General features: G+C 37.5%; 2 protein-coding genes across 6 annotated transcripts in view; both read left to right on the top strand.

Moving 5' to 3' along the window:
* The window catches only part of LOC139151247 (dynein axonemal heavy chain 1-like), a 206,762-nt gene extending 194,177 nt beyond the window's left edge, over window positions 1-12,585 (top strand). For 3 of the 5 annotated variants that reach the window (XM_070723931.1, XM_070723923.1, XM_070723905.1), the window contains 4 exons: window positions 615-821; window positions 5,441-5,452; window positions 7,813-8,047; window positions 11,039-12,585. In XM_070723931.1, the coding sequence (XP_070580032.1) occupies window positions 615-821; window positions 5,441-5,452; window positions 7,813-8,047; window positions 11,039-11,160 (576 nt within the window). In that variant the 3' untranslated portion in view covers window positions 11,161-12,585. The remainder of the gene's footprint in view (window positions 1-614; window positions 822-5,440; window positions 5,453-7,812; window positions 8,048-11,038) is intronic. The other 2 variants (XM_070723939.1, XM_070723914.1) reach the window with 1 other exon arrangement.
* An 11,898-nt stretch (window positions 12,586-24,483) lies between these two features.
* Window positions 24,484-25,947, top strand: part of LOC139151037 (cyclic AMP-responsive element-binding protein 3-like protein 2) — an 81,387-nt gene continuing 79,923 nt past the window's right edge. Inside the window, exon 1 of the mRNA XM_070723565.1 lies at window positions 24,484-24,912. Within this exon, the coding sequence (XP_070579666.1) occupies window positions 24,820-24,912 (93 nt within the window). The 5' untranslated portion in view covers window positions 24,484-24,819. The remainder of the gene's footprint in view (window positions 24,913-25,947) is intronic.

The following is a 25,947-nucleotide window of genomic DNA, read 5'->3' as shown; positions in this document are numbered from 1 at the left end:
ATTTTAAAATACGCAGTTTCAATAGTTTCTCAGATCAGTGTCAAATTTCAACTCTCCTCAAACTTACAAATGTTAATCCCAGTCATGATAAAGATATAATGAATTCATTACCAATGACCCAAAAATGGAAATGGGACAAACTTTCTGCATTTAAATGTATGGATAGGTTAGCTTCAGATGAGCAGACAAAAGACATTTTGACATTTTCTTAAATACTGACACTGGTAATGACAAAGATGCAATTAATTCAGTGACAAAACATTTTACAGACATCTTAGATAAAGAATGCAATGGAATTTTTTTAATAAGTAAATCCAAAGAGAGAGAAATCTATAAATGAAAGAAATAGATCTGAAATGGTTTGACGAAAGTTGTGATGTAGCAAAAAGGGACCTAATAGCAACAGCTAAATTATTAAACTAAGCTCCATATGATGGTCAGTTAAAGATTTATCATTATTCTAGAAAAAGAAATTTTAAAAACTTGTAAAGTTTAAGAATTCTATTTTGGCAAAATTACTGAAGCAAGCTAAACAGCCTAATTAGCTATTTCCTGACATCAGTTTTATTTTTTAAGAATAAAGTTTCTCAAAGTTCTCAAACTCTTTTATCCAGGCATATCCATCACTAAAACCCTTGGCATCATGGGTAACTGATTTAGTGGAAAGAATGGATTTCATCCAGCACTGGATAGACCATGGAATTCCAAGTGTATTCTGGATTTCTGGATTCTTCTTCCCACAAGCTTTCCTGACAGGAACACTTCAAAACTACGCCAGGAGTAGTCTGATATCCATCGACACCATCTCCTTTGATTTCAAGGTAATCTCAGGTTTATTGCTCTTATATCAGTATTTTACAACTGAGTTATTTCATCATGATTTACACAATACATTAAGCATAATAATTTACTGCTAATAGGAAATAACTTACACAATACATGCAGCATGTTATTTGCTACTGCAAAAAGGAAATGACTACTGATGTCACGTTCCATTTTTTTGTTAAAAAGGAACCAAGCAATTACAGACACTATTGTTATTATTTTGCATTATCATTTCATAAATAAGCAAGGTTTGAACCATATATCAAATATTGTGAGTTTTATAATATTGCATGTAAGATATATATACTAACTATATATTTGAAAATAAATCTGATTGTATGTAATATTCCACATTAGGCATATGATTTTGTCAAATGGCTACAATATTCAGAGCAGCATTATTATGCTGCATTATCCACTTCCCAGAAACTTTATGGAGATTAAATCTCCATAAAGTTTCTGGGAAGTGGATAATGCAGTATTGCGTATTTTTCAAATGTTTCATTCTAAATTCAGATCATGAAGTTGGTTACACAATGATGGTGGTACTTACATTCTTAAAGAATGAAAATTCATAAAAATCTGTTAAGCATCACTGTACTTGTGTCTTATACTTTTGTCTTGTATTTGTCATCAGCCAGAGTTTACCTTTGGGAAAAAATCAACCCGATTAAGCAAAGGTGAAACATCAATAAACAGTTTTAGTCTGGAAATTCAAAGCTACCATCAACAGAGAGTCTGTTCGTTATCTAACTTTTGTAGAGTGATACTATTTGACTCATATGATAGGGGACAAATTTATGATTATTATTCAATGTATTGCAGCTGATATCTGTACTAAAAATGTTAACTAATTGTGGTTGGCTATAAGGCCATGTGTGTAATTTCTCATTGAATATATTAAAACACTGAAGGACTACAATAAAATTAAAGTTCATATGGAAATTTTAATATTGTTGTTTATGTGAACTACTGTATTCGTCTGATTACAAGGCCAAGAGTCAACAACATGAAATGGGTGTAATTATAAAGGAAGGGGCTCCTTATAATCAAGCAACCTCCTGTTTTAGTCCCCTCGGACGAAGTCCGGCGGGGACTTATAGATTGGGTCCCGTCTGTGCGTCCGTCCGTCCGTCCGTCCGTCCGTCCGTCCGTCCGTCATCAACAGTTTCTCAGACACTGCTGAACCAATTTCGTTTAAACTTAGCACAAAGGCATAGCACTATGACCTACAGATGCACGTCGATTTATTTTGTGATACGATCCAATTTGGCCGCGAGGCGGCCATTTTGTTGCGATTTTTCATGTCTTTGGACCATAACTCAGACATCCTTGAGCAGATTATGTTCAAACTTGGCACAAAAGCATAACACTATGGCTTTCATATCCATGTCAAATAATTTTGCGATATAATCCAATATGGGCGCGAGGCGGCCATTTTGTTGCGATTTTTCATGTCTTTGGACCATAACTCAGACATCCTTGAACAGATTCTGTTCAAACTTGGCACAAAGGCATAACATTATGGCCTACATGTGCATGTCAAATTAGTTTGCGATACGATCCAATATGGCCGCGAGGCGGCCATTTTGTTTGCGATTTTTCGTGTCTTTGAACCATAACTCAAACATCCTCGAACTGATTCTGTTCAAACTTGGCACAAAGGCATAACACTATGGCCTACACATCAATGTCAAATTATATTGCGATACGATCCAATATGGGCGTGAGGCGGCCATTTTGTTGCGATTTTTCATGTCTATGGACCATAACTCAGACATTCTTGAACCGATTCTGTTCAAATTTGGCACAAAAGCAAAACAGTATGCCCTTCATATGAACACCAATTTATTTTGTGAAATGATCCAATATGGCTGACAGGTGGCCATTTTTTGCGATTTTTTCATGTCTTTGAACCGTAACTCAAACATCCTTGAACCGATTTTGTTCAAACTTGGCATAAAGGCAAAGCACGTACTATGGCATGCATATGCATGTATCAATTAACCTTGCGATAGGATCCAATAATGCTGCAGAACTGCCATTTTGTTGGAATTTTGCATGTCTTTGAAGCATAATTCAAAGGTCATTACACCCATTTTGTCCAAACTTGGCCAAAAGATCAAGCACTATGGCATACATGTCAATTTACTTCGTGACATGTTCCAATATGGCTGCCAGATTGTAAATTTTTTTCCAATATCTCTGCCCAATGGTCTTTTTTGGATTTTTTCATGTCTTTGAGGCTTAATCATATGCAAATATTCCTTAACCAATGTTGTTGAGACTTGGTACAAAGATAAAGTACTATGGCATACATATGCATGTCTACTAATTTTGATGGACTGATTTTGTTCAAACGTGATACGAAGATAAAATACTATGGCTGCATTCTTGTGCACATTAAATTGTTTCATTATATGATCCGAAATGGCTGATGGCTGATTACAACAACATACCCAATCCCATAGCATTTCGAAAATTCCACCAAACCATGTGTATAGTATGTGCCGTCATGACACTAGAGGCAGTGAGGGCATCGTTATGTGTGATGTAATCAAAAGTTCCTTCAGTGGTCATTACCGGCAGAGATGAGTCATTTATTGAACGTTCCTCAGATTACTTTATTATGCAAGTCACAGGCCTGATGCACCCGTTGCATCAATGTCATTCCACAGCGACCTAGACCACAGCTACCTAGACACCAAAGATTATAACAAAATGGACAAGCGGGGACTGTGTCATCAACGATGACTTGTCCTCCAATGCTTTTCATTTATGCTAATTTATTCATATCCATGGAGCATAGCTGTAGATTTCTATTCAGTTTTTGAGAATGTACAAAAAATTTCATGTACAAGATTTGATTAACTATTCTCACCAACTCACAAACGTCGAACCATAGACAGTCGAGAAAGAGGATTGGAAACTATCCCAAAGAACAAAAGAACTGTGAAGAAGCGACGAGCTATCTTGTTTGGAATAAATTAGAATGTGTGAATTAATTTTTGCATAATTATCAGCCAGGCGATAGCCGCTGCTCGACATCCGGTAGTTCGCGGTGAAAAGAACTTCATGGAACTTATTTTCAGCATAAAGTTGTTGTTCCGATTCTAGTCGGATTCCATTATCCTAAAGATTGATTTATTCCTAGATGCAACAGAGAAACATTGCATTTCTTCCAAATGGGATTATATGGCATTAATAAACAATGAAAATAACATTAAAGTTTAAATTTTGCCATGCTGAAGTGCAACTTTTGCAATCTAGAGTCATATTCAAATTCTACACTGAAGCTGTGGCAATCCTGAATAAACTGCGTCATAGCACAGCTTCAAACCTTTGACAGTACGTTCCAATGTGCCGCCTGTGCTGGCCTGATCGTCATTTTTACTGAAGCTTTCCATCTTTTGTGTTGGAGTCTGCAGATTTGTTTCTACCTCAACGACTTAATGTATATAAAAGGTAAATAAAAGACAACTTGTCATTTATTGTCCATGAAATACAAAGATTGTGTGATCGCATAGAGAACGTATGTATACCATGTATACAGTATACTATGTGTACAGAGCAGGCATGTGTCATGTCAGCCCAGTCAAGTTTGTGTCCTGTTTTTTCACCAGATGTACATTGATAGGTCTGAATTACTGTAATAAGTGAAATGCTTATCCAACTACAAGTGTAATGGCAAATCATGCAATTGCAGGCCACTTGACCTTGATAGTATCAATAGGGGGTCCAATACAACCACTGTCATTTGAATAAAAGTTGAAGCTGTTCAAAAGTTTAGTTGGTCTGTCTGCATCAACTTTGCATATGTGATAGTTTAAGTCATATTATCATCAATTTTTGATTTGTGAATTTTTCTTTTATCATATAATAATATAGGGTTATTCACAAAATACGGCCCTGTATGGATGAGGGCTCATTGAGTGACGTATTGGACGAGCCGAAGGCGAGTCCAATACGTCACTCACTGAGCCCGAGTCCATACAGGGCCGTATTTTGTGTATAACCCTATTATTATACACCTCCCTCCATTAATCGTCCGTATAAACTAATTCTATGGTAAATTTTGAGGGATGCGGCACGCGCGATATGAGTGGAATGCGCGCGATTGTTGAAATGGAATTGCTACGTCGAAGGTCAAACAGGCACGTCCCGCGTCTCCCGTATTCGGGACTCCGCGTACTATACAAAATACGGAAAGTTATTGGACGGTCAAACTCCCATAGGTTACAGCAGTAGGTGTATAATAATAATATTTTATTGCTCGCTTGTAAATATAGGATTTACATCACATTTATGGTAATAAATGTGTAATACAAAAAAAAGTTCAAATTTTTCTTCAATATAACTAAACTAGGTAGAGGTCTTATACAGAAATGTATATAGCATAATTGAAAATCCCAAAAAGTTGGGGAGGGTCTTATACTCAAGCAGGGTCTTGTAATCAGATGAATATAGTAATACATAATTGTTTGTAGTTGTCTATTTTTCTAACTCACACAATACATGTCTTTTTTTTTTATTTTTCATTTTACTATGTTACCGTATCTTGCACGTGATTTGTATGGTGTTATGACTAAACTATTTTTCTGTTTGACTATACCAGATCACAAGTCAGGTAGGTTCTGGTATTAGCTCTACAAATTAACCATCATCAAATCATAATTGCATGTATGTTCAATCACTTCCTTTCACTATAGTATTAACCATCTATTCCACTAATAGTGTAACTAATAGTCAATTATCAACTCTAGTAGTGTAAATGTCACAATGTAGAACGTATAATGATAATGTCACAACTATCAAGACGCATGTTAGTGCAATATTCTTTACAATTTTATGCAAGATTATAATGATTTTACACACAAAGTACATGTTGTGTGAACTGCACACAAACGTTTCCTGCTTAGACACATTTTGCTAGAAATATCAATGTCACTTGCTGGGTGTAGAGCACCTAGGCTGCAGTTTCCAAATATTTCTTAGACACCAATATCCCTCCAAATAAATTAGTCAGACTTGGTAATGATGAAGTGGCTGTCATGACAGTCAGAGGTATTGCATTATATTACCATGCCCTGTTTGTCACATTTTAATTGGTCGAGCTGAAACACGTGACTGACCACAAATACACAGTAATGTTTTTTTTAGATGCCTGTGAATATGGATAATAATATTAACATCAAAACTTTACAGCTAAAGTGCAGATTATTTGTATGAAGATCGTAATCCATCACAAAACAAAATAAAGCACTTGTGGCCCAAATTTAGACACTTTTTCCGAGAAAATCTCTGGATTCGCAAATTTTTACAGCCTGCGTGACAGTGTGTCGCGTATTGCACAGTTCTTGGGCCCAATTGTCTTTTGCGTGAGAAACTTTCATAAATTTTGATGTTTTTCTTGGGCTCACTGATAATATAATGGAAATAACAGACTCTGCCCTGACCATTAATGTTTATTTATGAGCTCAGGTGAGAGGAAGCCAAAATTGACTGGCTTGGCAAACCTTGCCCATTAATTTTTGGCTTTCCTGTCGCCCTTGCCCATATAAGTAAGCATTAATGGTCAGGGCATTGCCCATTATTTGTATATCATTATGAGAATGAAGGTAGACATTTCTCATCTCATCCATATTCACTGCCTTGCACATAGAGTTGCATTGGTCAGTTCACAAGCAGCTGCATCTGTAAAGCAGAAATACCAGATTACAGTCAATCAAGTGTTCCATTATTTTGATGCGTCAGCCGAGTGTTATGAGTGATATGAGCCATGCAAGATGTTAACGTTGACATTGACATTGACAGTACCGAATTTCAACTGAAAAAGCCTATGGTAATCACTTGATGTCATGGCCAGCATCAACAATTCAGTTTCATTCATTGACGAGTGCTTGCCTGCTCTATGTGCAATACTCTGAGACGACACCACAAACTTGGTCTACAGAAAGACTGGTGAATGGATGGACGTACAGACAGACTGACATTATACCCAGACTGGCTGTGATGACATTGGCTTCTTAGTGTGCTTTGGCCCATGAAGAGTGATAAATATATACCTAACAGCTGAATGTAATGATAAAATAGTTATATATACATATTAAATTAAAGATTAAATTTTGATTTTCGCAAAATCCAAATTGGCGGCCAAACTTCATAACTGATCCATATACCTTTTGCATACTTGAAAGTGCTCACACTAAGGATGATGAGTGAAATTTCAGTTTAATCGGTTTGTTGGTTCTGGAGGAGAAGATTTTTAAAGATGAAACTGGTATTTTTCAAAACTCCAATATAGCGGCCAAGATTATGTGACTGCACACAATTTATTAACAAATTTCAACGACCGAAGGTCATGCTTGCTATATACCAAATTTGATATCAAACAGACCCCTAGGTCATCAGGAGAAGCCATTTTAAGGTTTTGGGAAAATCCAATATGGCCCCAGGTCATGTGACCAATCAAAATTTGTAGGGTCAGGTGCAAGAGTACTTATATGTACCTATTAGCCCTGCAAGTTTGAGAAGTTCACATCAAGCGGTTTTTTGAGCAAAAAACCAGTTCTGTACATGTGAGCAAAAAAGAATATTGATCGCCAACAAAAAATAGGGGCCCAGCCCATAGGCTTGGGCCCCTAAATAGTGGCAGGAGTTGCATTTTAGGGCTTCATCAACTCACTGTATTTGAATCATGTGAAAAAAGCAACACATAAGTCAAAATCAGCCATGGTGAAATTCCCCTATAATGTCCAGAGCCATTACTAAGACGTGCCTTGACAGATTTCCTCTAAACTTGGCGCAAGGACTACACACATACATGTGCACGTCAATATCAAATGTCTTCATGATACAATGTAATATGGGTACCAGGTAACCATTTCGTTCTGATTTTTCCATGCTTACTTAAATTACATTCACTGCACTTCTGGCAAAGTTGTGAAATTTCAACTCATCAATGCTATTCAATCCTAAATTTTTCAGGTAATCAAAGACAGTGATACAGAATTGAAGGAACGCCCTGAAACAGGATGTTACATTCGTGGTTTGTTTGTAGAAGGAGCCAGATTTGACCTTGCAAATCATCAACTTGGAGAATCCAGACCCAAAGAACTCTACACAGATATGCCAGTCATTCAACTTATTCCAGTGGCTAATAGAGTTACACCAGAGAGTGGCATGTATGTGTGTCCTGTCTACAAGACACTTACCAGAGCAGGTAATGATATTTTGTTCACAAATCTGACCCTTTGTATTAACTTTGTTGTAGACTGTCAACAGTCCCTCATGCATTGATAAGACCCATTAATGAAAAATGTATAATACTGTGATAAGTGTCAAAAGTGGCTGGTAAATCTAAAAGTTTTAACATCATTTTACATTTCCCACCCTTTTCAAAAATTATTCACTGAGATTGTAAAGATTATGATTATAAAATATTGGCCAAATGGCATCATGCTTGTTTCTTGGATGATCACAATGTGTATGTGTACAAAGTACAGCATTTTTAGTCCTTTGGACCCTATGGGTCCAACAGACTAATGTGATGGCCCAGCGTATGCTGTGTGCCATATGCCACGCTGTGTGTCATACGCCATATGCCGTGGACAGAGATATCTCAGAAAACCTTCAGTAACTTTTTTAAAAATTTGGTTGGATGGTCACTCGGGTAAATATCTCAAACGGTCTTTTTGCAACATGCTTGTTTCTTGTATTATCACGATGTGTTTGTGTACAAAATATAGCATTTTTAGTCCTTTGGACCCTATGAGTCCAACAGACTAATGTGATGGCCCAGCATATAGCATATAGCGTATGCCGTACGCCGTATGCCGTATACTGTGTGCCATATGCCATATGTTGTGGACAGAGATATCACAGAAACCCTTCAGTAACTTTTTTAAAAATATGGTTGGATGGTCACTCGGGCAAATATCTCAAACAGTCTTTTTGCGTTTTTTGATTGAATCATTTTAAAATTAAAGTCACTTTTTTAGCTTTTTTGTGAAAAATTGATCATTTTGCTGTTTGGTGAGGATGTTCATATAGTTATAATACCGTCAGAAATATTCAAATATTGATGATGCATGCCTTGCATTTTTTTAAATAATACTTTTATCCTTTTTACATGATGTTCAGTTGATTTTTTAGTCAATTTTGCTAAAGCTACCATCTGCACATGCGCATAATAAAGGACAAAATGTGAGCTGAAGAATCAAAACCGACGCCATCTTTTTTCTCAGTCTGGTCCTATTTTTTACATTTTAAACATTTCAACATGTATATTAATAGGTTTCGTAATTATGAAGTTGACAGTGATGGTACTTTTGCTGCTTTTGCACATTTTTTGGGACGAAAGGCTCCTTCAATCGACTGAAGAATGATGGCCTCCGTAGGCGATACTCACCCAGTACTGGCAAATCCATTTCTTTGGCGGCAAACTGAGGAAGGCAATCCACCAGCCCGTAGTACATGTAGTATAGTAGGTCAGCGATAAGTTGGGTCAGAGCGAGGCCACACTTTAATAGTATGCACATGTAACTAGTTAGGGTCATTTTGGTGTCAAGGATATGCCGTCCTTTCAACACAGCAATAACTTTTGAATTTTTTGTCACTTAGTTTGGGTAATTTTGTCAGTCGTGTGTTGATTTTGACATCGTTGTTCCATCATTAAAGACGCACTTTTCAATCCCAGGTTCTCGCATTAGTGGAGTTCTCCTCCCAGTCAAACGCTTGGCCAGTACGATGTTTGATTTCTATATTAAACCTTGATTACACAAACTGATATCAACCTTTCGTCACATTTTGCTAATCCTGCAAACAGAGTTTATGCAAGCTTTTGATTGACAGTCGGTTCAAATCGCCAACGGTCATTGATTCCCCACCACAAACGCTCGAATTTCCTAAAAAATTGTCTTCCCGTCGCGTTAGACTTTGAATATAACCACAGAGTTCAATCGCCAGCAGCTTCGCGCTGACTGCTTGGCAGTCTGCCTGCGTTTTTACGGCTGGGGAAAATTAAAAAGTGGCATTTTCTGGAGTGTGTGCCTGTGTGTTGCCTGTTTAGTATCCAATTACACAGTGAACGCCGCCATAGCTTCGCGTCCCTGTAAAGGGAGGCTCCGCCTTTAAAGGCGGAGCCTCCCTTTAAAAGGGTGCCAACCTATGGCGGCGTTCATTGTGTAAGTGGACACCAAGCAGGTAACATGAGGGCACACGCTCCAGAAAATGCCACTTTTTAGTTTTTTCCGACCGCAAAAACGCTGACAGACTGCCAAGCAGTCAGCACGAAGCTGCTGCCGATCGAACTCAGTGGTTATATTCAAATTCTAACGTGACTGGAAGACGTTTTTAAGGAAATTCAAGTGTGGTGCTGGGGAATAAATGACTGTTGGCAATTTGAACCGGACCGTCAATCAAACGATTATATAAGCTCTGTTTGCAGGATTAGCAAAAGGTGACAAAAGATTGAAATCAGTTTGTGTAATTAATGTTATAGAAATCAAACATCGTACTGGCCATGTGTTTGACAGGGAGGAGAACTCCACTAATGCGAGAACCAGGGATTGAAAAGTGCGGCTTTAAGACAGTGCATGTGCCTATATTTTGAATATTTTACTTAGGAAGTACATGCATTTCAGAATGATCATGGAATGATCCGACATGGCAATTTGGCATGATCATACATGATCTGACATTGCATTTAGCATTTCACGATAAGTAATGTTGTTTGTTTCTTCTTTGTTCGCTATATTTTGGCTAAAAGACCATCAGAATTTCCTCATGGCTACTTGAAATTGCACCCCGGCATGCATGTAATTGTCAACATCACAATGCTTGAATCTTATGCTCAGACATCTCTGCACGGGTCTTATGCTCAAGCAGGGTCTTAAAATCGAACGAGTAAGGCAGGAGTACGGTAGTCAAATATCATGAGTTGTAGGTGAGCAAAAGGTTACAGAAGAAGAAGTTGCGGAAGGAGAATATTGAACTCATACAAAAACAGTAGGGGCCCAGCCGATAGGATTTGGCCCCAAATTAGTGAAGATGACTACCCTCTTAGCACCTTTCTATCTGCTTTTAGCAGTTTGATTTTTCCATCGCATATTATCACTACCTAAAATTGTCCATGGAAATGAAAGTCTTAAAGTCTTGCGGGTTTCACTAAAATTCCATAGTAATATTGTAACTTACTTCCAATTTATTGCAGGTACCTTATCAACAACTGGTCACTCTACAAACTATGTGGTATCAGTGGAAATTCCCAGTGATAAACCGCAGTTCCATTGGATAAAACGTGGGGTTGCCCTGATATGTGCCCTGGATTATTAAACTTTGGTGTGACTTTTGAACTTTTGATTATGAATGTGTGATTAACCTTTGAATTTTTTAACATGTATATATGATACATTCAAAGTCATTTACATATCTCATAACTGTACATCAGGCAAATTACAGTCGCACATATTAAAGTCTGAAGCAAGTTGTATTTAACAAGTCTTAAAGATTGTAATTAATGCACACACACACACTTTCAGAATTGTGTTCATAGGATCCTTTGCCGTGAATTGAAAATAATGTAAATAAAAATGTTGATAAGATGGAAAAGTGGTGAGTTTATTGATACTTAACATTTCATACAAAAAGAAATATGATTGACTTTTACATTGTTACTTTAATTTATTTAATTTTTTAAAGACTACTAATGTTTAAGAATGTTAGGTTTATTTACATTTGTCAATGTTGTATATTTGATGTCTTTTTTTGGGTTGTTGTCTAGTAAATAGAAAGTTTGGTTCTTGATAAATTTTGTGCTTCATATCTGGAGTTTACAGCAATTCATGAATTATAAATATGATCAGACAAAATTTGATAAAATGAATGATAGCTTGCCATAATGACTAATTAGTAAAACTTGAAAATGGCAGGAATGCACAATGGTAATCCATTGATCTCAAGGGCAGAGCACACACAATAAAATTGTCCGTGCATTTGCATGGGCATATACTGTGTATAGTATATCAGACTGTCAACCCATCCACACTAATTTTTGAGCATTTTAAAAATCACAGATATTGGCTGTATTGGTCATATACATACGTACACTTTTTATGCAATGTATGCAACATACATTTAGTCAAACTTTTATCACATTCTCAGCATCACCTGTAGTTTTCTGATAATAAACAGAAGCTTTTGACCCACTTTCCATTGGAAGGCATTTGTATTTGTTCATGCCAATAAAAAAGCCTCAATAACACACCTGTAATCAGCTATTGAGATGTTCCAGGTGTTGTATTCTCAGTATAGTTTGAAGGTATAAATAACATGTATATTTATGAATGCATGTATACTTATCTCACTTTTATATGATTACCTTTCTGTTCATGATAAACACCACATGTTCGCAAAACATGAAAAAGAAAATGTTGACCAGGCCACTAAAGTGGAGAAACCAGTTCATCATAACAATTGAATTTACAACCCTTTCTGAGATAGAATTCAAACCATATGTGAAAGTTGTCAAAATCACAATTTATCAGAAGAATTACAATGCCTGCCTGGTTTGTTCACCTAGTGCAGTACTGATATGTAAATTTTAAACCATCTACAGCAGACTGTTAAATTTATAGAGATTGTATATTTGGTTTATTATTATATGCTGCTGTCTATGGGTGAGTTTGTTGAGTTGATTTTTCAAAAATATTGTATGCTTCCTTTTTTGAAATAAATTATTTATACTCCTTTAAAACTTAATCCAGTGTGTTCTTTTCTTTTAGAGGTCTCTCTGTGTCAAAGTGTCAACAAGATGTGATTCATGTCAGCTGAAAAATTCTAGTAATTTGTGAATATTTTTTGTAAAAAACAGCACTAGAGATCAGTGTTCCCGCTAAATGTTATTGCACATATAATTGTGCCATGTCACTCGCTCCCCTGTCAGCGACATGGAGCTTATCTATTAGGTAGATGTGTGGTGTCATCTTGTATCTTACAACTTTTTACGTTCAAAATTACTTCTTAAAAACAGCCAGTCAGATTCCTTTAATATTTTGTGTACAGGTACCTGGGGATGACCTTTAATCAGTTTTGTTCAAATTGTGATGAAATATGCAACTTTGTATTATTGAGGCAATTTTTGTCATTTTGGTCCAGATTTGAGGACTTCTTGAAAGCCACAATCTTGTAAATAATGAAAGAAATTCATATTATTATGCTATCAATTAGCTATTGTCCACTTATGGTACTGTAACAATAGTTTGTTGCTAAATTTTTCGCCCGTTCTGCATTATATAAGTTCACCATTTCCTGTTTTACATATTTATTATCCTATTTGCCATTTTTGGTGAGGTCATCCTGAAATGAGCTATCAAAGATATCCACCTTCCTCATCAATACATGTATCACAAAAAGTTATTCTCTACATAACACTGCAGAGCTCTGTCCACTGTTAGGTCACTCATTTTTGCAAAACCACTGGTCAGACAGCTTTAATATTTAGTATACATTAGTGAGATAATTTCATACAGTCAGGAAATACTTAATTTTGTATCTATGTCTATAGTAGCTTCAGGGACATTGGCCCTATGTTTACTTAAAGCCGTAATTTTCAATCCCAGGTTCTCGCATTAGTGGAGTTCTTGGCCAGTACGATGTTTGATTTCTATAACATTAATTACACAAACTGATCTCAACCATTTTGTCACCTTTGCTAATTCTGCAAACAGAGTTTATACAAGCCTTTGATCGACAGTCTGTTCAAATCTCCAACGGTCATTGATTCCCCACCTACAACTCTCAGATTTCCAACAAAATTGTCTTCCAGTCACGTTATAATTTGAATATAACCACAGAGTTCGAACAGCAGCAGCTTTAGTGCTGACTGCTTGGCAGTCTGTCTGCATTTTTGCAGCTGGAAAAAACTAAAAAGTGGCATTTTCTGGAGCATGTGCCCACGTGTTGCCTGTTTGGTGTCCACTTGCACAATGAACGACGCCATAGCTTCGCGTCCTTTTAAAGGGAGGCTTCGCCTTTAAGCCAATTCCCAATTTGCATTTTTAATGAACTTTCCTTGTTATAGGGAAATTTATCCGAATTGACCAATGTTGACGAAACTTGCTATGTACATTAATGAAGCTACTATGATACAACATTACTCAAAGTCATTTAGCATTTTTACGTCAATCAATTCCTTATTTGCATATTTAATGAACTTTTCTAATTAAGGATATATATCTTGATTGAGCAGACCAAATTTGACGAAACTTGCTATGTACATTGAAGATACTTGGATACAACATTACTCAAAGTCATTTAGCATCAACCAACCCAATTGGCATATTTAATGAACTTTCCTAATTAGGGATGTATACTAGGATTTACTTGATCAAAGTTGGTGAAACATGCAATAGGTTAAGTTGCAAACATGTAGCAAACGTTTAAATTTACAACAACTGCAATATATAATGAAACACATGAGCATTTTCAGTTCATATCTGGTTCTGACATGTTGGCTGTGTAGTGCATGCCCGTCAGTGGTTCGATTCACGACCTGTTAATCACTGATAACGTAGTAACTATCCGATAACGTATTAAACCAGATAATGTAGTAAAAATTTACCGGTAACGTAGTAAATCAACCAATAATGTAGTAACAAACCGATAACATAGTAAATTTTGCTAACCGATAACGTAGTAAAAATTTACCGATAAAATAGTAATTTTTCCTAACCGAAAACCTATCAACAAATTTACCGATAACGTATCAAACCAACTGATAATATGTTGGATCAAGTGATTCATGGGAATATATTCATAGCGATAGATCTATCCTCGATCATCAATCAATCCATTGGTCAATATTATATATATATATATATATATATATATATATATATATATATATATATATCGATGTATAGATAGATCATTTGAGAGATTGTGTATCAAATCAACCCATAATGTAGCTAAATGAACAATAATGTATTAAATCAACCAATTATGTATCAAATCAACAAATAACCTTGCCAAGTCGAAAAGTAAAGATTCAAATCAACTGATAATGCATTAAGTCAACAAATAAATTATCAATCGACCGATGAAGTATTGATAAATGGAAACTAACTGAATATAAATGAGTGTTTTATCTTTCTTTTTTTTCAAAATCAATCAGTTACACCTTCAGAGTTACATATATTTCGATATATTGCTCAGACATCACAAAGCGAATTTCACCGATTTGAGAAATGCGAAGTAATTGATAAGTATTCCTGCAGGATGTGAGTGTCTTTATCAACACACTTTCTAGGTCAGGCAACACACTTTCTAGGTCAGGAGGACTTGGAAAAAGTTTACAACATGATTGATTATAAAATTCTGTTACTTACAACGTCAGTATATGAAAATGACAATAAGTCTTTACAATGTAACTCTCATTCTGGGACTAATTACAGGTAAATCTGGACTCACTGCTCATTTGAATTCCTTATAATCAAAATTCATTAATTTTGCAAGTTACTCCTTTAGGCAAGCCACATCAACAGATTTTGTAGACAACATATTGCTTTTTCTTTCCTTCTTATCCTTTCTGTCGTGATTCACTTTATTTGAAATAGGATTACGAAGATATCGCAAAAATTATTGAGTAGTCATAAAAAGTATAGTGCTGATAGAAACAAGGAACGCTTAGGCCAAGGAAAAAAGTTTGTTTCTCATCCTCGCGTGCATCAATTGAGACCTGCAGCGTCAACCTTTATTTTCTACTGATGAGGAAATACAATGAAAAAAAACACCAAAAATATGCGAGGATAGTGCATAACACAGTGCTGTATAAAACAGGACTGTAAATAAAATAACTGACACTAACATTCCATTCAGAACTGTACACATATGTCACTCTTATGTTAAGCTGACAAAACTGGATTGCTGCATTTAAAGTCAAACCGCTGAACTCTTGTTATACAAAAACACTAATTTAGCAGCACTGCTGTGCATTTATCTCTGCGTGCATTCCTATGTCATTTTTGTGGTTTTTTTGCGCATTCTTGTTGGTTGAAGAATAAAAAAAATTGAGAAGAAAAAAAAAGTGTCACCGCATCATTTTTGCAATATGTCTAAAATGAGAAACAAACTTTTTATTTTTCTTGGCCTTACCAGAGTTCACTCATACATTTTTATTAGGTTCCTGCATATTAATCCCTGATATGCTTACCTTTTTCAAATACACCCGATGGAGATTTTCAATAACATGAAAAATCGTCAATCGTATGAATAAATCATTAATATTCTTTGGTTTATCACTAATACGCAGTTACTTCAATCCGTGACATATCCAATATGTGTGTGAAATTTTAGATGTTGGCTGTCGATGATTGCGGTATTGCAATTGGTCTGCTTGAGCCAAAAACAGTCCCAAGGGAAAAAAGGTCTTCTGTTTTGTAGCTGGTCCGATTACTTTGTTGAAACAATGTTTTGTGATATTCACATTTATATGTGAAGCAAAGTATTCACAGGACTTGCCTGTATAACTTTTTTGCTGCACGAACGACTAACTTGATCTAAATGTTGCTACACTACTGGAATGGGTTTGGAAAGTTGTTTCGAATCTTGCTATTACAACCATACTTTCTGTCTGAATTGTAGCCGATGCACAAAATAGTTTTCTTTCTCGGTAGGGTTCTCTGTGTAAACCAACAGCCGCTCATTTCCCTGCCTTTGTTTCATCAGTACTTAGGGGAGAACCATTTGATTTCTGGAGGGGGGTATGGAGGAAGTGGGTATGGGAGCAAATTTTTTTTCCTGTCAGAGTGACAGCAATTTTTTTTTTCTACTGTCAGACCTGCATCAATTTTTTTTTTTCAAATGGAGTAGCAGTGCAAATTTTTTATTGGTCATCAAGTTTGTAATGCGTTGTATATAAGGGAGTCGTCATTATTTACGGCCTGAAACTCTGAAATTTCAAGTGACCCCCCCCCCCCCTCGCCAACTATGATGAATTTGAGAAACCTCCCTCTCTAACTCTGAAATTTTGACTGATCCCCCCACTTAGAAAAGTTAAATACCTATACATGTAATTGTAAAATTTACAAAATACAGCAACAGTAAAGACCTTTGAAATCCTGATGTACCCTGCTAGACTATCATCAGTTATCTCATGATGGTTCAAAAAAGGTGAACCCATCAAAATGAAATTGAAAGTCACAATAAAATAAAGATATAAAAGCTCATGCAGTATCTAACCATATAGTATATTGTTTAATTTGGATGGGTATTATGACAGGGTTTTCACTAGGATATCTGACTGGGCAAAATTTGAAAGTTACAGGGGGAGAACATGCGAGAGACTTAGGGGAAAGTGTTACAGGGGCTTTCCCCTATCTTGCATGGAAATTTTTAAGATATTGATGTGTGCAATGGTGCAGTCTGGTGCAATCTGAGAGGTGTGTTTTAATTTTTTTACTGAGTGAAACTGTTCGAATACCCCAAGGGGGAGAGCATGAGAGGGGGTTCCCCCTCCCGTATTGGAAATTTTGAGAAATTGATGTGTTTAATGGTGAAATCTGAGAGGAGTTTCAGTTTATTTTGCACTCGGTAAAACTTTGAAAATGACATTGAACACGGATATTTTTTACATTTTTTGCATGATCAGTGTTTGAGTCATTCAACAACCAAACAATGACAATACACTTTGTGAAAAACGTTCTGCCAGAGACTGAAGACCAATGAATATACAGGAACGGAAAATCTGTGACCTTCTTGTGTCATATTTCTCCAGCTGCCAGCGTCTAATGAAAAGCCTGAATATGTTTAACTGCAAAATGGTCATTGAACTGAGGTAATTAAAACATGTTTCTGTGATATTATAAATAAAGGATGAATTCACAAGTTCAGTTTTGTCCTAGATCCTGTGAAAATTTTGAGAAATTGATGTGCGCCACGGTGCAGTGTAGTGCAATCTGAGAGGTATTTTAAATTTGTCTTTTACCAGTAAAACTGTCAAAAGACCCAAGGGGGAGAGCACGAGAGGGGGGTGTCCCCCTTTCGCATTGAAAAATTTTGAGAAATGGATGTGTGCAATGGTGCAATCTGAGATGTTTCAATTTATTTCGCACAAAAAATTAAGTAACCCCGCCCCCCCCTTCTTCTTCTCCACATTTTGAAGTTTTCAATTTTTTTAGTGGCCCCCTCCCCCTCACATTCCTCCGAATACATGGCGAGACACCGGTGAATTGATAGTGCTTTGACCCTGGTCATGTGATCTCAGTCCCCTGTAAACCTGTTTGTTGATTGAGTGATTCGTCTTAACGGTGTTTAAGAACCAAAAATGGAGTTCCTTCATCAGTTGCTCTCTTGTTTTGTATCCCCTCAGCTTGGTTGTGTGATTATTGAGTCATCCTCGTCCTCAAAGAGGAGAAGCCAGATTATTGAGAGAGTTCGCCACTATTGACGGACTCTATAGTGAGCGATCCGGTGTGTGGTGTCATATTATAATTAACATGACCAAGCATGGATGTAAGTTCTCAGGGAAGATGTTATCTTTTGTGGTCAGAGAAAAAAGGCTCACACATTGTATTTCATTATATTTGTTGTTCCTCAATTTTTCATTGTCAACTTGTACATCATTCTAACATATTTATATTGAGAGAATAATATATTGGTTTTAACACTAGTTTATTGACTTCTGTCTTGTGTTTTAAATTTTCACAATTTACAGAAGTCAAATAGTCCCCGTTAGACAGTGCCTATGCCATTGAGATATTGCAACAGAAATCCTGAAATATGATTTCTTGGGTCAGAAAAGGGAAGGAAAACATTGAGTCTACTGAGGTGTAAAGTAGTCCTATGTAGTGCATGCTTATATCATAAGTGCTGGGAAAAAACATATAAGAATTGCTTATTGCAAAAACATTTGCGCCGCCTAATACATGAGAGATAAGGTTTCCAAATTTTGCTCATTTCTGGTGCATTGTGACAATTTTTTTTTCACTTCTGTCTATTATGACAATTTTTTTTTTCTCAGGCCATGACAGGATCAATTTTTTTTTCTTCTATCTCACCTGGTGACAATTTTTTTTCTCAAAATCCTCCATACCCCCCAGAAATCAAATGGTTCTCCCCTATGAATTTTACCCAACTAGAAGTTACCGTATAGCTACTAGGGCCTATAGCAAGAAACAATTTTCCCAACCTATTCCAGCAGTTTAACAACATTTAGATCAACTTAGTCGTTCGTACTACCATGAAAACAGTCGAACCACGATTGATATGCTGCAGGAATTTGTAACAATTTACGCTACATGGAAATAATAAATAGCAGAAAAGAAAATTGAGTCTGATAAAATGTGGTAACAAATCCATCTTTACAATCCATCTATCAAACATTTACTTCGTTCATACAGGCAAAAATTGAAACGTTTCAGCGACTTTATTTGTGATTTGTAAACACAGGGGATTAATAGTTTGGGTCCGCTCGTGTCCATACTCACAAAATTAAGCCATTGTTTTGATATTTAAGACGTCTTAATGCGCCCTCTCGAGTTCAAAAGGTGTGTATGGCCAAGCATACTGCATAACAAGATGGCTGAAACGAACGACGTCGTACTGGCTGTAAAGAATGTGAAAGAGGCTCCCCACCGAACTATCCAAAATGTTTTTGTGTCGAGTTGTGTTTTATTCGTTTCTAAATTGTGTTCCTACATTCTTATCCGATTGTTTGTGTTAATAAAATGTTTGTTTCGCCTCGCCATAAGCTTTCCTCGCACATACAAAACATTACCGTCCACACTAATCCAAACTTCCCTACAAATATCCGAGGCGAAACAAACATTTTTATTAACACAAACAATCGGATAAGAATGTAGGAACACATTTTAAAACGAATCAAACACAAACTTAATGACTCAATCGAATATTTTTGTTCCCAATTAATAAATCATATAGACAATCTCAATTCTCGGTTTATGGCAATTTTTGTCGACTGATAAAAGTCTTTTCATCTTCAACATTCCATTCTAATTTCACCTAGGGTATATAATATCCTAACCTCCTGTGACTTTCCTTCTAAACGTTGATTTGCCTTGTGCACCAAAGAGATGCTGTATTTTATGCCAAACGATGAAAAATATGTGGAAGAAATAACCATGTATCAGTCAGTACGGCAGGCGAAACCCGGACGGCCATACCGATTGGAGACAGAGCAGAGTAGATCGAAACGCAAACGGGGTGTTATTATAGGAAAGGCGGTGACTTATTTTACAGCTGAATAAAATGCTGTCTCTGGTTGTGTAAGTCTGTTTATCGAAATATATATTTTGTTCCCAGTTGATTAATCATGGGGGATGGCAGTCTCGATCTCCCCTTTATGGTTCGATATTTACTGACTCGTTCCCTCTCATTTTTGTCAATCAATGAAAGCATTTTCGTCTTCCATATTCAATATTACTTTGACCGATGTTACATCCTGACCTATACTGTCATTAGTTTTGACCAACGTACAAAGATATTGCCCATGCGTCCGGCTGATGAGATGTTTTGCAAAACGGTGAAGAAATGGGGGCCCGGGAGACATCGATGTCAGTCTTTCCGGACTGTTTACATGTAGCTAATAGGGGATATCAAAGGAGATGAATCAGTTAGTTGAATAAAACATAACTTTTCGGACTTATTTTATGTCAATTTTGTCAATGTCGGACTTGATTCAAGAGAAACCAGAATCACCTACAGAGATGTCTGTATTAAACACGACGAACAATTGGGATAGTTTGTTATGCTACTGTCGGTCTCAGTCGTGGTGTCTCTCCCATAAAATTTCGAAGCTATAGGTCTACACTTGTCGTTTCGATTCACAGGTAGCGGTACACCGATGACCAGATATTGTACTGTTCTTAAAACTAGTCTAAGCAATTTTACGACACTGCACTATTTGCCATCGTGTCTCCCCGTGAACGTCCTTGAATCTATGGACGTGACCATTGTTTTACTGCGCCCATTAGAGTGTAAACCCCTGTTCGTTACCAGCAGAATACTTTTTAAAGTTCTGTACATCAGTGTACACTGTGTGTATAAGCCCTAAACCTAGTTTAATTCAATTATGGAAAGGTATTAAAGAATAAAGGGTCGTTACAGTTGCTAAAATTGCGAGAAAAACGGCACTTTTCACTCAAATAGTCCTATTCACAAGCTCTATTGTTTTAAATCACGTCCATGGTGTGCTGTTGATTTTCATTCTTTCGTGCAATTTCATTCGCTTGAAGCAATTATCCTTTCATTTGACTGCTCTGTGGGACTCTGTGTTTTGGATAAAAAGAACTCTACAGTGAAAGACATAAACTTCGACGGTGATAGGTATACAATATCGGTTCTCGATGGTGATAGGTATACAATATCGGTTCGATGTGTGAAGATATACAGATTACAAGTTATTTTAGAAGTTCTCAAAACCAGTAAAAATAATTCTGCGCGCCACTTATTGATAATTTCTTCTTGTGAACGTCCTTGAATCCGTGACCGCGACCATTGTTTTCGAAGTGTTCGACGGTGGATGATCGGTAGATTAATGAAGATATATGTTACTGAACTATCGTGTGATTGTTTAATAGCATGGTTAGGTAATAGACGGTGTAGTCTGTAGAGGCGATACGGCGAAATTCCACGGCCCAAGGGAGCGTACATCGCATGGTTTCTTACATCGAACCATAGACAGAGCCGTCGGTTTCCATAGCTACTACGTGAAATCCGGCCTCACCGATGTCCCGGGCCGATGTCCCTGTCCTGATTCGGAGAACAACTTTCAAGCTGCGTGTTGAGGTTCAGATGTCCGATTTTTTCATATTCAAAAGGCTTATTGATTTACAGAGAACGCCCGTCTTGTTTTTAGCTTTAACTTAGCGCAAGATGGCAATTGAAAATTCAAAGCCAAATAGCCAGTGGGAAAAAAATAGACGACTCGCTCTCACCAGCGGTCGAGGTCGCAATGAAAAAAAAATCGAAGTCTCTGAAATCGGTATCATTGCTTCGCCATGTTTATTGTTGGTTGTACGGCCAGTTTAAAGTCACAGACTTTCTTCAAGGTAAAGTTCATATAATTGCCATACCGCGAAGTTCCCTGTGCATTTCAATATGTCTATTTGGAAGCAAAAGCGCCACGGACATTCGATCGATGGTGATGAACTTTCTCCAGGGCGTGACATGTCACCAGTTACGAACTTTACCGGTTTTCGATACGAAATATGCAATATATTATCAGCGTTGTTCACGTTGTGTTTTGAGTTTGATATGGAATATAACAGGAAAACACTAACAATTAGAGTGACGATAGAGACCATGCCCGATACGGAAAAATTGACATCAACTACTTGCAATGAGCAGTGACCTGAAACTTCAGACTGATATATAAATGTCGACAATATAAAACATTGAAATGCCAGAGAGAGAGGGAGAGAGAGGTTTACGCGGTCGCGAACTGATTATACTCTTTCGGATATGACTTCGGTGTAGACGATACACAGACATCGAAAATGTACACCTACTTTCCAGAAATTCGACTAATCTTATAATAAAGAGTGGAACAAATCCAAAAGTGTTGGTGGAAGTAAATCTTCAGATGTTGGTTTTCTAAAGTTAGATAATACTTACAGAAATATGGTCGTCATAGTCTTCTTTTAAAAACTATTATCTTCAACACCACGTTTCTTATGATCGGTGATGTCATTTTTTATTATTTTTACAAACTTTCAATGCATCAAACGCTATAAGACTATCTCATCTGCCTGTCAAGGAGTTACAATATATTTCCAAGGGCTGGCACACGATGTCAACTTACGTGTCGTCCGTCGAGCGGCCGGTGGCAGTCTCACAGATTGTTCCGTTTGTAATCGCGGCCACTTTGATTTTGATGTGACACCAACGTGCCTTTGAGGTTTTTTTGTACGAAATTTGTCGACCTCACAAAATTTCACAGTCCATGCTTTGAAGCAGTCTCAACATGGCAAAAATGTCTCGCTTAAATTTCATCCTCGTCGTTCCAAATTAAATTCGACCACTACATTATTTCGGCAGTTTTAATTTCCTATTAATTCGACGTTTTTCAAATCGTAATGAATTTTTCTGGTCGAATTGATAGGGTTTTTGGTATCAAGCTTATCTCTTCGTCGGACCAGTATACCGCGAGATGTAGTACTGTGTTCGGCAGCCATGGCGAAAGTGAATATTGTATATTGGTTGTTGTTTGTTTTATGTTACAATACCTGTCGCGTGAGGGCGTTTGAAACGCTTCTGAAGCGGCTCAGTCTGTCCACACAGCGATTTGCGGATAGAGTTAATCCCTACAACGGCTCTGGTCGGGCCGACTAAACCGTCTCAAATCTGAAACGCTTCAGAACCATTTCGGAGTGTCCACACATAACTTTCTGTGTCAGTATTGGCCCAGAACCGTTTCAGAGACGTTTCAATGGCCTGTGTATGAACGGCATAATTGATAGATAGATCGATAATATCTTAATCAGATATTATCAGTTAATTGATACGTTATTGGTTGTCTTGATGCGGTATTGGTTGACTTTCTACGTTGTCAATTGATTTAAATTAATCCGTTATTGGTTCATTGATACGTTATCGGTAAATTTGTTGATACGATTATATCGGTTAGGAATAATTACTATGTTATCGGTTAGAAAAAATTGCTACGTTATCGGTTCGTTACTACGTTATCGGTTGATTTACTACGTTATCGGTAAATTTTTACTACGTTATCGGGTTTGATACGATATCGGTTAGTTACTACGTTATCGGTTGTAACACGTTCGAGGCAGCTGTATGCATTGTGCGACTGTACAGAGCAGTGCCCTGTCCTGCATGAGTGGTGTCGCCATGGCGCCAGGCCAAGCCATGCATGGCGCTCCAGCGCGGCGGCAGATCTCCAATTCAGCCAACGACGCCTGGCGCCTGTGCTGTGTACGATATGCCCCCTTTCCTTTTTTAACCATAATCCTATGCTTATATTAACACGAAAGGGACGTAGACACCCAAAACAGGTGCAGGTGGTCGATTGGTCGACTCTTCCGTAGCTGTGGGTCGGTCCTGAGCTGTGTTCGTACCACAGGCGCTCTTTAGCTGGGTAGTCTGCTAAGTAGATCGATTTTCGGATCGATCTATTGATCCCGTAGTCGATATGCCCGCCACTGCAACCTAAATACTCACAGTGAGTATTTAGGTTGCAGTGGCGGGTATATCGACTACGGGATCAATAGATCGATCCGAAAATCGATCTACTTAGCAGACTACCCACTAAGGAGCGCCTGTGGTTCGTACAATGTCACGATAAATAGTATTTCGCACATGGGTTTCATTCACCTCGACGGAAGCCGGGTAATGAATTCAGTACAGTGATCAAGCGGTGTCAATTTTCTTGGATGACAATTCCTTCCGGTGGCTCTTCTAGATATATACTGTGAAATATTTAAGGGAAGAGACTCTCTGGTGTAGAGTTTAGAAAGTTGTTTCAGAACAACACTCTTCAGTGAATCCCCAGTGAATCATCCAAATAAATCTACGGTTCAGCCCTAAAATATTCAATTTTCATTGGCCAATTCACACAAGCTAAGGAGACGTGGCCATTGCTGGCTAAAGGCTGCAATCCCGATCACTATATTCATCCGCTGGGGATTACCATATGTTAGGTAGCGACGGTAATACTTTCTTTGTGACATCGACAAAACATTAGTATATTATTAGTGAGGGTGATTTTGATTTTCTTTTTAGCAAAAGTGGTACATGGTGCTCGAAAATGCCAAATTTCTTTAAAAAGTAGTTCCAGACAAGCACATATATATATATTAGGGTGTAAATCGGTTTTGTCTATGGATGACGAAACTATTCACTCCAGATTTTCATCAGGACAACAGGTAAAATAGCAGACGGGAAAGAAAAGAAAACTCGAAGGGACTGATTTTCCGGATTTGGACCCACTTACCTGACCACGACCTACGGATAAGTGTCATGGATGGTCTAGAGCTCGACCAGCGCCCGGCAGATCAAGGGCCAGGTGATTTTGGCGACCTTCTCGACGGGGATATGTTTCGTAGTCACGGAGTGAGTTTTTTTTTCGTCTGCTAGCTTCTCATAATTGTTGTACAATGATAACATTTTCGTTAACACGTAATTTTTTTACAAACCATTGCTACTTCTGTCAAATTCGCACTTACTGACACCATTGCCGGATATGAGTGCTATTTAGAAACAGTGTACGCAATATTCCCTGACTTGTGTACTATTTGTTGACTCGACTTTCCGGCAATATTGCAAAATGTATGTTTACGTTTTGAAGGTACCATATGCTTCCGGTAACGTATGGCATTTTATTATTAACACTTCCCCCCCTATATATCCCGTATTTGTGTTTGTAGATGAGTCGAGCATGATATTGAATGAAGGGGGGACGCAGCCCATGGGTAATATTATTGTTCTGTGCGTCAGCCTCTGAAAATGGGCGTTACATCGAGCCTTTTACTTTAGACTCGCTTTGGTACGGTGGCTCTATGGAACCCGTGCAAAACATGGTCGAATATTCGGCCAGCTGTTGTTCTTACTCTTTGGTTTTAAATTCTTCGTGGTTTTTGAACTTCCTTGCACTGTCTGGTGACTTTCTGAAGCAAGAGCGGTTCATTAATGGGACGCTCTACACCCTACGTAAAGTCTCCCAGACAGTATTGTTTTGATCGGAAACCCAGATCACTGACACTTGGTGCATGACTTTCTTTCGACGTATCGTGAATACATGCTTTACTCTATCCATGTCCATTTTCGTCGCGTAACGAAACTGAAGAGAAATCTAACATATTCTTACACAACTCCACGACCCAAGAAATACAATCACAGCACTTGTCAGGGCCAGTCGGATTTAAAATTTACAAATTATGCAACTTGTTTGAAAGAGCGAAGAAATGCAAACCTGCTTCCCACCGCAGACAATAACACTTGAAGGCGTGGCCAATTGAATGAATGAACCCTTTCATGAATTACGAGCATTTGGGTATTTTACTTTTGAATGAAAAACTAGGCAAGGCCCTTCGGCCTTCCTCAACTTAACCATGGAGGTGTATGCTAACTCCATGACTTAACCCAGTC

This window comes from Ptychodera flava, chromosome 2 (genome assembly GCF_041260155.1).
Source record: "Ptychodera flava strain L36383 chromosome 2, AS_Pfla_20210202, whole genome shotgun sequence".
NCBI lineage: Eukaryota > Metazoa > Hemichordata > Enteropneusta > Ptychoderidae > Ptychodera > Ptychodera flava.
The sequence above is the reverse complement of the archived record's forward strand: the minus strand, read 5'-3'. Positions and strand labels throughout refer to the sequence as shown.